The following is a 12,660-nucleotide window of genomic DNA, read 5'->3' as shown; positions in this document are numbered from 1 at the left end:
AACGAGTTTCGGAATTCCATCTTAACGAGGATATTGGTTTGCCTTCGTTGTGCACGAAGCCTAAACATCCGAAGGAGGTGAGATTGCACTCTCTGGATGTTGTTCGGGCGATAAGGGTTTACCTTAAATCGACTGAGTCTTTTCGTAAGACTGACTCCTTGTTTGTTCTTCCAGAGGGTCCTCGGAAGGGCATGGCGGCTTCGGCCTCTACCATCGCCAAATGGATCAGGCAGACCATTGAACAGGCCTATGCCTTGCAGGGGAAGGTTCCCCCTGTGCCTGTGAAGGCGCACTCTACTAGATCACTGAGTACGTCTTGGGCCTGCCGTCATGGGGCTTCTGTAGCCCAGGTGTGTAAGGCGGCGACTTGGTCGACCGTACACATTTTCACAAAATTCTACAAAGTAGATGTTCAGGCATCGGCGGATGCTTCCTTTGGCCGCAAGGTTCTTAGTGCGGCTGTTCCATAGGGTCCCTTGTTGGGAACTCCTGGCTGTTGGGATAGTTTTTTGTATCCCCTGGTTTTTTTGTCTTTTCCTGGGTTGTTGCTCCTGTTGAGCACTTATTTTTGCTGTTGCCCAGCTGGTTTCCTTCCTTTGGTAAGGTTCCTTTCTTTGATGTGGAGACTGCGTTGCCTTTCGGCGCGGATGCGTTTCCCACCCCTCATGTTTGCACTGCTTTGGGACGTCCCCATATGTGACGAATATGAAGAGGCGGCGACTGTCGGAGGACGTAAGAGAAAACGGAATTTTTGTAAAATCTTACCTGTAAAATTCCTTTCTCTGAGTCCTCCGACAGTCGCCGCCCCCGCCCCTCTTTTGGGGTTTGAATGTATACTCTACTGCTATTCCACTAAAACTGAGATATGGTTGCAGGAAGTAGGAGGGTATTGACTGAGGGGACCACCCCTTGAGGGTGGGATATGTTAAAGCTTTATTGTTAACATATTCTGTTGCCTAGCTACTCCTTCGGAGCAAAGTCTAATACCCCATATGTGACGAATATGAAGAGGCGGCGACTGTCGGAGGACTCAGAGAAAGGAATTTTACAGGTAAGATTTTACAAAAATTCCGTTTTTCCCTCCAATGTACAGTACATCTGTCCTCGGACTGGCTGCAAGCTCTCTTCGGGGCGGTGCAGAACCTGTTGCTTTAGGGAGTGATTGTCCTGGTTGTGGTATCAGAACGGTTTCAAAGTTTTTATTCAAACCTGTTTACGGTCCCAAAAAAGGAGGACAAGGTTCATTTGATTCTGGACCCCAAGGCCCTGAACTGTTTTGTGTGGGTACAGTAGTTCAGAATGGTGGTGTCATTCCTACATCAGGGGGATATCTTGGCCTCCATCAACATCAAAGATTCTTACTTGCACATTCCAATATGTGCCCGACACCAGCATTTCCTCCACTTTGCTGTTGGAGAGGAGCACTATCCATTTGTGTGTTACCCTTTGGTCTCACCTCTATTGCTCGGGTCTTCACAAAGGTGTTGGCCCTGGTCTTGGCGTTGCTACGTCAGCGGGGGATTGTTGTGCTGGGTTATTTGGATGACCTTCTCTTGTGAGCAGAGTTCTGGTCTGCGTTGATGAATAACCTGGAGATCACTATCCAGACTTTGAAGGAGTTTGGTTGGCTTCTGAACTGCCAGAAGTCTGCCCTGATCCTGTCCATGAATTGGATTACCTGGGTCTGACTCTGGAAGTGTCAGACAAACTCCAGAAATTGCATTCTGCGATTCATCTGTTGCTGTCCCACGGGTGATCCTCCCTCGGGACTTGCATACAAGTGCTGGGCCTGATGGTGCCTACCTTTTGAGGCGGTCCGTTTGCACAGTTCAATATGAGGTTCTTTCAGAGGGAGATCCTGGTAAAATGGGACAAGTGTCCAAAGTCTCTGAATAATCAGATTTGTCTGAGCCGGGAAACCAGGGGTTCCCTGGTCTGGCGGCTTCATTCTCTGACCCTTAGGCAGGGCAGGTCTTTTCTCCCCTTGTATTGGACAGTGGTCACGACGGATGCCAGATTGTCTGGGTGGGGAGGTGTCCTAGGCCTAAACTTAGCTCAGGGTTGTTGAACGTTGGAAGAATCTAGGCTACCAATCAATGTCTTGAAACTTCAGGCACTCAGACATGGCCTGGATCACTGGACAGATAGGCTCTGGGGGCTCCCGGTACAGATCCAGTCGGACAATGCCCTGGCGGTGGCTTATGTCAATCACCAGGGCGGAACCAAAAAGTGTGTTGGCGGCTCTGGAGGTCTCCGGCATTCTCCAGGTGGCAAAACGCTTCGTTCTGGCCCTTCTACGCCATGCACACTCCAGGTGTTGCAAATTGGCAGACGGACTATATCATCTGATTTGTCTGCGGCAGGGCCAGTGTCATCTGATTTATGCCTTCCCTCCTCTCAAGCTTCTTCCATTTCTGCACAGGATCAAGGGATTCCAGGCATCCTGGTGGCCCCGGTCTGGCCTCGTCAGTCTTCGTGCGCTGACCTAGTGCTATTGGTCACGGACATCCCTTGGAGGCTGCCCCATCTTGCATCCTGCTTTACAATCTATGGATTTGATGGCGTGGCTGTTGAAAGCCAGGTGCTGAAGGATAGAGGCTTGCCTGGGTCAGTGATTCCGACTATGCTGAAGGCTAGGAAGTCAACCTCCAGAAAGATTTACCATCGTACATAGAAAACGTACATTTCGTGTGAGTCAATCAGTGTTCACCCTTGTTCTTTTTCGGTGGCTCGTATTTTGACTTTCCTTCAAAGAAGTGTTTAGCAGAAGTTGGCCTTCTTTCAGCGACCCTTGGCCACGTATTCCTTGGTGCGTACTTTCATTCAAGGGATTTGGCACCTGATTCCACCAATGCGGTCTCCTCTACCGCCGTGAGATTTGAACTTGGTGCTCTATTCTCCAGAAGCCACCCTTTGAAAATATTCGGGAGATACCCCGGCTTACGCTGTCACAGAAGGTGGATTTTTAGGTGGCTATCACCTCTGCTCACAGGGCTTCAGAACTTGTGGCGTTATCTTGTCGTACCCCCTTTTGGTGGTCCACAAAGATAAGGAGGTTCTTCATCCCCGTCCCTCATTCTTAGCTAAGGCTGTCTCTGACTTCCATTGGAATGAAAACATTGTGCTGCCTTCCCTGTGTCCCAGGCCCGCTCATCCCAAGGAATTTGCGTTGCATGCCCTGCATGTGGTTCGGGCGATTTTAGGTTTATCTGGCGGCCACTGAGTCTTTTCCTAGGTTAGACTCACTTTTTCTGATCACGGACGAGCCAAGAAAAGTGCAGTCCGCTTCTTCTGCTACCATTTTACAGGTGGTTTAGCAGACGGTGATTCAGGCCTATTCTATCAAGGATCAGGTTCCTCCTTTCCCTGTAACAGTGCACTCTTCTTGGGTGCTTAGTGCTTCTTGGGCCTTTCATCATTAGGCATCAGTGGTGCAGGCTTGCAAGGCACACTTCTACAAAGTGGATGTTTTGGCATCTGTGGATGCTTCTTTTGGTTGCAAGGTTTTGCAGGCTGCTGTTTAGAGGGTCTGTTCCCTTTTTGGGCATGTATTGTTCACGTTGGGCTCCAGTTTTTTTATTGTTGAGCTCCTGTTACCTGGTTGGCTTCTTGTGTTTAGCCTTGGGTTTTTTGTCCCACCCCTCATTTTTCTGGCACTGCTTGGGAACGTCCCTATGGTTCTGATTATGGAGCGCAGTGTCCGTCAATGAACGAAAGAGAAAATAGGATTTATGGTACTTATGGAGTTTTGATACTTCTGATACTGCTTGTTACTAAACCGAAGCCCTTTAGCAGGGAGGGGGGTGTATACCTCTGCGTAGTGTTCTACTCCTGGGGCAGCATAACCCAATGGTCAAGAATTATATGGAGCTGCATCTGTCAATTAACTTTAGAGAAAAGGATTTTACCGGAAGACAAAAATCCAGTTCGTTTTTCATTACATTTAGTGCACACAAAAACAATATTATACACTTTTTTTTTGTAAAATATGAGATTGCATTGAGTAAATAAATGCCAAATATGTCAAGCCTCAAAATTGCGCAAAACTGTGAAATAGCAAAATACAGCATCCAAAATTGTACATAGGCAATTTAAAAGTCTTTGCAGGTCATTAGCAAATGTTGGCCCTAGAATTTTTCTTTCGCTCTGGCTTTTGGGACAATTGCTAATTATGTGTGGTGCACTTGTCGTTTGCACTTTCATTTTTATCCAACACATGCATTTTCAATAATAGGTACCTTTTATACTGGGGCAAGTGGCCTTTAAAATTTTATGAGGGTAAAATTTTATGAGGGATATAATTTAATTACTACCTTGCCATTTGCCTTAACAATTCGAGTACATAAAGTACTTGATTTGTTGTTTTCCTGCACACCTGGACATTTCCTGGGCAGTTGAGCCTCCTGACCGCCCCCTTTAAACTGCAAAGGGAGCCAGATTGGGTTGTACACATACTGCAGCAGAAATCAGACTCCTGTTTGACGGGCAATGCCACCATCAAACATGAACCATTCAAGTCAATGGGCCTGCAACACTAGGTTTTCGGTTGCAGTGCAATATTCCCATAAGCCCATTCGGCTATCGCGCCTCTTGAATGCTTGTCCAGTCTATAAAAAGCAATCCACCACAGAACAACGCAGGTGTAAATAAGCACTAGCCTACCTGAAAAGTATGTATTTTCTTTTTTCATGAAATGTGGAGCTACACTTACCATTGAGGTGCTAAATGCAACAATAATTCAGCCATTAAAATTATCACAGAATTGTAGTATGTGGTTGTAAACCCATACATATACCCTGTATAAGTATGGTATATGGTTGTAAACCTATATATATACCCTGTATAAGTGACTAGCTTCAGGTGATCGTGGAAAAGATCACATGCACTCTCGGACAGGATCTTCTCCACAGCTGAACTCCTAGAGCAATGGCAGCATGTATGAGATTGTTGGCCACTCCCCAATCAAGCTTCCTGGGTTGCTATGATCGTTTATGGTCATGTCCCCCTTTAGCAAGTCTCTAGCCCTAGCTGGGAGTGCATGTGATCTTTTCCTCTGTCTGCCTGCACAGCCTGCAGTGGGAGAGAGGCAGTTATGAAACACGTTGCCTCCCTGGCCAGGATTCCTCCGTGATCTATGTGGGATGTTTAAAGGCTCACACCTCATCTAAATAATGCAAATGCATTTGATTTATTTATCTTTTTAGTTTAAGAAAGTGTTTTACTGTTCTGGTTGTTCACTTTCCTTTGTTTCCTTATGGTTTGAAATTCATAGCAACTGCATTGTTTTGTGACTGTTATTTACTGTAAGGCTCCCTTCACACGGATGGCCAAGGGGTGGCAAAAACAGGTGGTTGGTCTGCATTTTTTTTACTACCCCCAACTGCTCACTTACAAGCAGACATGGTGTCGTTGAGTACACATGACAATTTTATTGTGACATGCTCAATTTGATAGGGACCCATTCAAACTCTCCCATGTAACTGAATGAGACAGCACTGCAATCTTAAGCCAAAAACTTGGATTACAATTGTGGTGTGTTACTGCTATGCAAAAATGTAATTCAGCAGTAAAAAAAAAAAACAAATTACAGGCAGCAGGAGGTAGCAGTATCGCCTGCCAAACCTCTTATCACTATCCTCTATAGGGACTATTAAGATCCACGCAGTGTTCCTGTCTGTTACTATGAAAAAAAAAAAAAAACATTGAAAGGAAAAAGAAAAAAAAAAAAAGCTGAACAGATCTGAACAATGACAAGTGTTGCCTTTGGAACTTTTCCATGCCTGACACCAGAATGAAGTTTAGATGGCAGGCATACATGAAAAGATTTTGTAAGCATCATGTCCTGGAATTGCTTATTACCTGCCCATCAATTGGCAAACAGGTGAAAAGTATGATTTTGTTGTATTTCATTATTTTAGCTGCTTCTCCTTATATAACAGTTTTCTGCTGTGTTCAACATTATCTCTCTAATTGTCTGTTTGTATTAAAGGGTGAAAATCTTTCTACTTATGAGCTTGTGGAACTGAGAATACAGAGCAACTGGGGACATCCGGAATATACCTGTGTCTATCGATTCCGTGTCCATGGAGAAGCAGACGTGTAGCAAAGTGTTGTAAAGACTGAATGGGCTTACAAGGTCCTTAGCAGAATAGTGTTGTATTGCTGAGCAGCTTCTGCTCTTTACTGCCAGCATGACTGGATGCAGTATTATCAGAAAAAAAACTGCCTCACTGCTGCATTGCCTAAACAGTTTTCCCAGGAATACTGCTATACAGTATATTACCCCAGAAAGGCTGATAAACTGCTTTATTGCAATCTTCACAAAGAAGAGACTACAGTGGTCTAACCAATGTAATTTGATATGCTAAGCCTCTCTGTGATTAAAAGTGTACAGTTTCTTTAAGCTTTTGTATTCACAGTATAAAATAACAGAAAAGTTTGCACAGTATAAAATAACAGAAAAGTTTGCACACCCGAAACAGTAGTAATGTTTTAGCTAAGAAAATTCTAGTGATGATCTAAAACTTTTTTTAAAGGCGAGGAGCACTGTGACAGTCAATTAACTGAAACTGTTGATGTTTCCAACTCGTCCTCATTGTTTCTCCACTGTGTGTACTATGTTATTCTGTGACAGAGGGAACCCATTTCTCTAGCCCTTCCATGGATTGGCTTACAGAATGAGTATGTTGGGTAACTGGAGGTCTTGCAATGAAAAAATTATTGGTTTGTAAACAACTTAGGAGCACGTGTATGACCAGCTGTAGTCCTTTTTGTATTGTGGTCATGAAACACCTACAATTTTGAATCCTAATCATGTTTACATTTTTCTGTCAATGAGGACTGTCATTATGGTACAAACATTTTTTTTCCAGATTACCAGAATGGTACATATACAGTCAGGTCCATAAATATTGGGACATCAACACAATTCTAATCTTGTTGGCTCTATACAACACCACAATGGATTTGAAATGAAACAAACAAGATGTGCTTTAACTGCAGACTTTCAGCTTTAATTTGAGGAAATTTACATGCAAATCAGGTGAAAGGTGTAGGAATTACAACAGTTTTTATATGTGCCTCCCACTTTTTAAGGGACCAAAAGTAATGGGACAATTGGCTGCTCAGCTGTTCCATGGCCAGGTGTGTGCTATTCCCTCATTATCCTATTTACAAGGAGCAGATAAAAGGTCCAGAGTTCATTTCAAGTGTGCTATTTGCATTTGGAATCTGTTGCTGTCAACTCTCAATATGAGATCCAAAGAGCTGTCACTATCAGTGAAGCAAGCCATCATTAGGCTGAAAAAACAAAACAAACCCATCAGAGAGATTGCAAAAACATTAGGTTTGGAACATCATTAAAAAAGAAAGAACGCACCGGCGAGCTCAGCAACACCAAAAGACCCGGAAGACCACGGAAAACAACTGTGGGGGATGACCGAAGAATTCTTTCCCTGGTGAAGAAAACACCCTTCACAACAGTTGGCCAGATCAAGAACACTCTCCAGGAGGTAGGTGTATGTGTGTCAAAGTCAACAATCAAGAGAGGACTTCACCAGAGTGAATACAGAGGGTTCACCACAAGATGTAAACCATTGATGAGCCTCAAAAACAGGAAGGCCAGATTAGAGTTTGCCAAACAACATCTAAAAAAGCCTTCACAGTTCTGGAACAACATCCTATGGACAGATGAGACCAAGATCAACTTGTACCAGAGTGATGGGAAGAGAAGAGTATGGAGAAGGAAAGGAACTGCTCATGATCCAAAGCATACCACCTCATCAGTGAAGCATGGTGGTGGTAGTGTCATGGTGTGGGCATGTATGGCTGCCAATGGAACTGGTTCTCTTGCATTTATTGATGATGTGATTGCTGACAAAAGCAGCAGGATGAATTCTGAAGTGTTTCGGGAAATAATATCTGCTCATATTCAGCCAAATGCTTCAGAACTCATTGGACAGCGCTTCACAGTGCAGATGGACAATGACCCGAAGCATACTGCGAAAGCAACCAAAGAGTTTTTTAAGGGAAACAAGTGGAATTTCATGCAATGTCCAAGTCAATCACCTGACCTGAATCCAATTGAGCATGCATTTCACTTGCTGAAGACAAAACTGAAGGGAAAATGCCCCAAGAACAACCAGGAACTGAAGATAGTTGCAGTAGAGGCCTGGCAGAGCATCGCCAGGGATGACACCCAGCGTCTGGTGATGTCTATGCATTCCAGACTTCAGGCTGTAATTGACTGCAAAGTATTTACAACCAAGTATTAAAAAGTGAAAGTTTGATTTATGATTGTTAATTTGTCCCATTTACTTTTCGTCCCTTAAAAAGTGGGAGGCACATATACAAACAGTTGTAATTCCTACACCGTTCACCTGATTTGGATGTAAATACCCTCAAATTAAAGCTGAAAGCCTGCAGTTAAAGCACATCTTGTTTGTTTCATTGCAAATCTGTTGTGGTGGTGTATAGAGCCAAAAAGATTAGAATTGTGTCGATGTCCCAATATTTATGGACCTGACTGTATTTAGTTCTGAATAGATGAAGTTGAGAAAATGAAAAGATCAAAAGGCAAAATGTGGTGGCAGTAGAGTAGGTATGTAAACTCCTTGTTATTGTTTGTAGCCAACTTCTGCATTTGAGGAGAGAAATGTAAAATCTTGAAAAATATATCACTTTTATATGTATGCTAGGAGTCAAATACAGAAGTCAAATGACCTTCAAAAATTGAAGGGTTCTTTTTTGCACTCGACCTGAATTTTAGCACTGATATTAAATAACGTCAATTTGCTTGCCTGGTAGCACTGTTCACTGTGTTCAGTTATTGTTCATGTCTGATGGAGCAACATGTTAATTTCTAGTGTTTCTAAAAATACTGTAAAGTAAATGTATGAATTTTGACATTATTCATGGAAGTTAAAGTGTATCTAAACCCAAAAGCAAAAACGTTATATATTGCAGCTTACCAAACCTAAAATGTGGTGGCTGCATTAGTTTTCTTTTTTTTTTTTTCAATGTTTTTCCTTTATTTTTATCTAGTGATCCAGCCAGTAAGTTGGTTATTTTTGAGCTTCCTTTAACAGACCAAGCACTGCCAGGGGTGTTTCAATGGTCAGCACTTACTAATTTGTGTACAGCCTTTATATAAAATGAAAAAGCTGTTTCTGTAACTGCTTAAAAAGTGTTAGCTGGGGTTTAGCTTTCATTTGTTGGTCAAGTCCATCTAAAATTGCTGATGCATCAAAAACTACCTTCTACCTAGGTTGACAATGCTGCTGTCCAGGGGTGGCTCCATCGCTCGTCCAAAGAGTGGAGACACCCTAAGGCAAAGTGTGTTAAAGAGGAGCTCCAGGCTGCATCAAAAAAAAAATTTAAAGTCAGCAGCTACAAATACTGTAGCTGCTGACTATTTAATATTAGGACACTTACCTATCCAGGGATCCTGTGATGTCCTCATCCGAGCCGGTTCTTCAATCGGATTCGGGTGCAGGTGCTAGCATCTTTAGTAAGGGAAACTGTTGCGGGTCGCGGACTGCCTTGTGGTCTTGTAATTTTCTGGGACCTGTATTGTATCCCAGGGGAAGGAAGGGGGCGAATCTCCGGCTCAGTAGGAATGGGTACCTGTCAAAACCAGGTACCTACTCCCCCCCCAAAAAAAGTGCCAAATGTGGAGGGGGAAGGGGTGAAAACTAGTGGAGCTTCTCTTTTGGGTGGAGCTCCGATTTATTGTCTGGATCACCAGGTGAAAATAAAGGTAACAAAAAGCCTAAAATAAAATGAAAACTAGTGTGGCCCTCACATTTAGGCTGGGTTCACACTATTGCAAATTGGATGTGGGTTTCTGCGCATCCAATGGGCATGTCAGGAGCCTGTGAAAGGCTCTCAATGGAGCCAGTTCACACAGCTCCTGAACGGCTGCGGAGCGAATTGCACAGGAGTCCTGTGCCTCTTCTGGTCCATTTCAGGTCTGAATTTAGCCAAAAATTCAGACTGAAATTGGATCTGAAACTGTGAACAGGGATGCACCAGACCCCTGTTGTGAGCCGCTCCACACAGAAGTGTGAACCCATCCTTAAGGTATGGTAGGCAGCAATATAATCTTTTTTGTTTCAATATGCTTTCACCTATGTCGAGTATTTAGGGCCGGTTCACACATATGTGATGCAGAAACACTGAAAATCCACTGTGGGGTCCCTCATCGCACTCAACTCGCAGGCAGTTCACCCTGCCATATGCGAATCACTGGGGGAGTCAATACAAAATTAATGACACCCACATGTGATCCAATTCTGGTGGGGACCAGAAAAAGGGTACTGTGCGACTTTGGTCCAAATGCATACAATCTGTGTGGCTAAATTTGCAATGCACAGATATCGCATGTGATTTGCAGAGCAGTGGGCTGTGAATCACATGCGATGTCTGACATTGCATATGTGTGAACGGGACTAACTCTCACTGACTAATTTTGGTCAAAACTTGTTTCATAATAAATTACAATTTTTTTCCTGGTAAGTGTTGATTCCCTTTTAATGACAGTCTCTAACCAGTATAACCAAGACATTTAAATTCGGTGGTTGTGCACTGCTCTCTCTCTCTGTTTCTGCATTATTGGACCCCAGCCACATAGACCACATTTACAGTGACATCATGCCCAATCTCGGAGAGGTAATTCATTCTTTGCTATTAACGAGAAACTGTTATTTACGAATACTAGGCAAAGTAATAGGATTACATTAAATGAATTGCAATAAGCAGTCAGTTCTTCCCTGCACTTTCCCTATCCCATGATCCATTGCCACACTGTCCAAGGTCACTTTTCCAAGCAAGTCAAAACTTACATAAGCCTATTGCTTGACTGCTGAGGCCATAGGTGTTACTTTTGTGGGAAGGCCAGAAGCATGGGACATATTTTTCCACACTCAAATATGTCAAGTATTTCTCAGTTTCATCCAGGGGTGGTGCAGAGAGAAGGTAATTATTGGATGCTTAGGATCCCCTTTGTAAATAAACCTGTTACTTTGTTTAGTATTGGACTGATATCAGCAAAAATTATAACTGTAGGCAGTTAATACATGTAATCCAGTATTCGAGTTCCCTGCCAAGGGTACTTTACAATGGTTATCTTTTATTTCATTTTTTTTGTTTGTTTGTTTTACACCAGATGCAGTTCAATGCGTTTTTATTCTGCATCAAAAACAGGTTAACACTGGGGGTGATCAAGGGGTTATTGTGCTTACTAACTGTGTGGGGGGATGGATTGAACAGCTGAATCACACGATCTTTCCCTGCCTCTCTGACAGGAGAGCCATCTTGCATTGTTTACATTCCAGATGGCTCTCCTGTCATTTTCTCTGAAGATGGCGGGAGGCCGGAGGCGATCAAGCCCGCTCCTCCCGCGGTCTGCCTTCCACTGTGTCTAATCACCGCGTGCACATAATGTCACGTAGATCTACGTGATTATGCGCAGCCGAGCCGCCCTGCCGCAGTAAATCTGCGTGGGGCGGTTGGCAAGTGGTTAACAGGGATTCCAATGACTCTGGTTTACATCAGTGCAGTGCGCTCCAGTGTAGTCAACAACAGTAGAACATGCTGCATTTTTTCTTTTTTATGGAATGCATATGGAACGTGGCAAAAGGCATTAAACACGCACCAAAAGCACATGTCCTTAAATGAGGTAAACAGAGAGGGGGAAAATGCACCAAAGCGCATCAAAAACGTGCATGCAGTAATGTATCTGGAATGCAGAAATTGTGGTGTGAACCAGCCCTTAGTGTTCTTAATGCTTAAAGTGACCCTAAACTCTGTTTTTTTTTTTAAGTTTCTAATTGAGTATGTATTCTCATAGAATATATTTTTTTATTAAGTTTTGGATAGAATGGAAAGGGATTATAACACTTGTCCGGTTTTTGTTGCTGTCTGTGCACTGACACCCTCTCCTTCTCCTGTTTATTGTTTTCACTAAGAGTGAAAGGGAAAGAAAACCTCACAGTTTGGGTTGTCACCAGAACAGGAAAAGGAAGGGAACACATATGTAGTTCTGGTGACAGCTAATAATTGCCTTATTTTGGAGGGATTTCCTCCCACTTCCTGTTTTGGGTATGGGAGCTATTTTGACCCCACAGAATATACAGGTTTAAACATTATCAAAGTTGCATCCAAGTAACACTACTTAATTGCACTGAAAGTCAGATCAAAATCGTATCGCAGCAGTGTGAACCTAAACTTACTCTATCCAAAATTAAAAATAAAATGTCTTTTGTTTTACTGTAAATGTACAAGCTATTGCTTTCAGCTTTCAGCCTCCTTCTTTTGCTTTTTTTTTTTCTGCCGTTGTGATCTGACTAGAGAGTGGCTACATTAGTTCCCCATTGTGCCAAAGTATGTAGGAATGTAGCCACCTTCTTTTGCTTACTTGCTCCTGGGATATACTAGGAACTAAGAAAGTTGTGTTCAACTTGTGTGCCGCACAATAGCTTAAGCATGGTATACACAGAAAGTTTTTTTTTTTTTCTTTTAACCCAGCGGGCTGAATGAAAAAAAAAAAAAAAACAGGAGGTCGCTGTACTAAGTATGCAATGTTAGTATAGCTATCTTCCCTGCAGTGCTATTGTGTTATGACAGGGGAACCGCCCCCCTCCCAGGACAAACCAGTCAGCA

At 43.1% G+C, this 12,660-nt stretch overlaps 1 protein-coding gene across 3 annotated transcripts in view; it reads left to right on the top strand.

Annotated features, from left to right (window-relative positions):
- Positions 1 to 6,409, top strand: part of SUN2 (Sad1 and UNC84 domain containing 2) — a 304,040-nt gene extending 297,631 nt beyond the window's left edge. For all 3 annotated transcript variants that reach the window (XM_082266172.1, XM_082266170.1, XM_082266171.1), the window contains exon 19: positions 5,990 to 6,409. In XM_082266172.1, the coding sequence (XP_082122298.1) occupies positions 5,990 to 6,103 (114 nt within the window). In that variant the 3' untranslated portion in view covers positions 6,104 to 6,409. The remainder of the gene's footprint in view (positions 1 to 5,989) is intronic.
- Positions 6,410 to 12,660: the final 6,251 nt, after the last annotated feature.

The sequence above is a fragment of the Pelophylax lessonae genome (assembly GCF_965119305.1).
Source record: "Pelophylax lessonae genome assembly, chromosome: 8".
In the NCBI taxonomy this organism is placed as follows: Eukaryota; Metazoa; Chordata; class Amphibia; order Anura; family Ranidae; genus Pelophylax; species Pelophylax lessonae.
The sequence above is the reverse complement of the archived record's forward strand: the minus strand, read 5'-3'. Positions and strand labels throughout refer to the sequence as shown.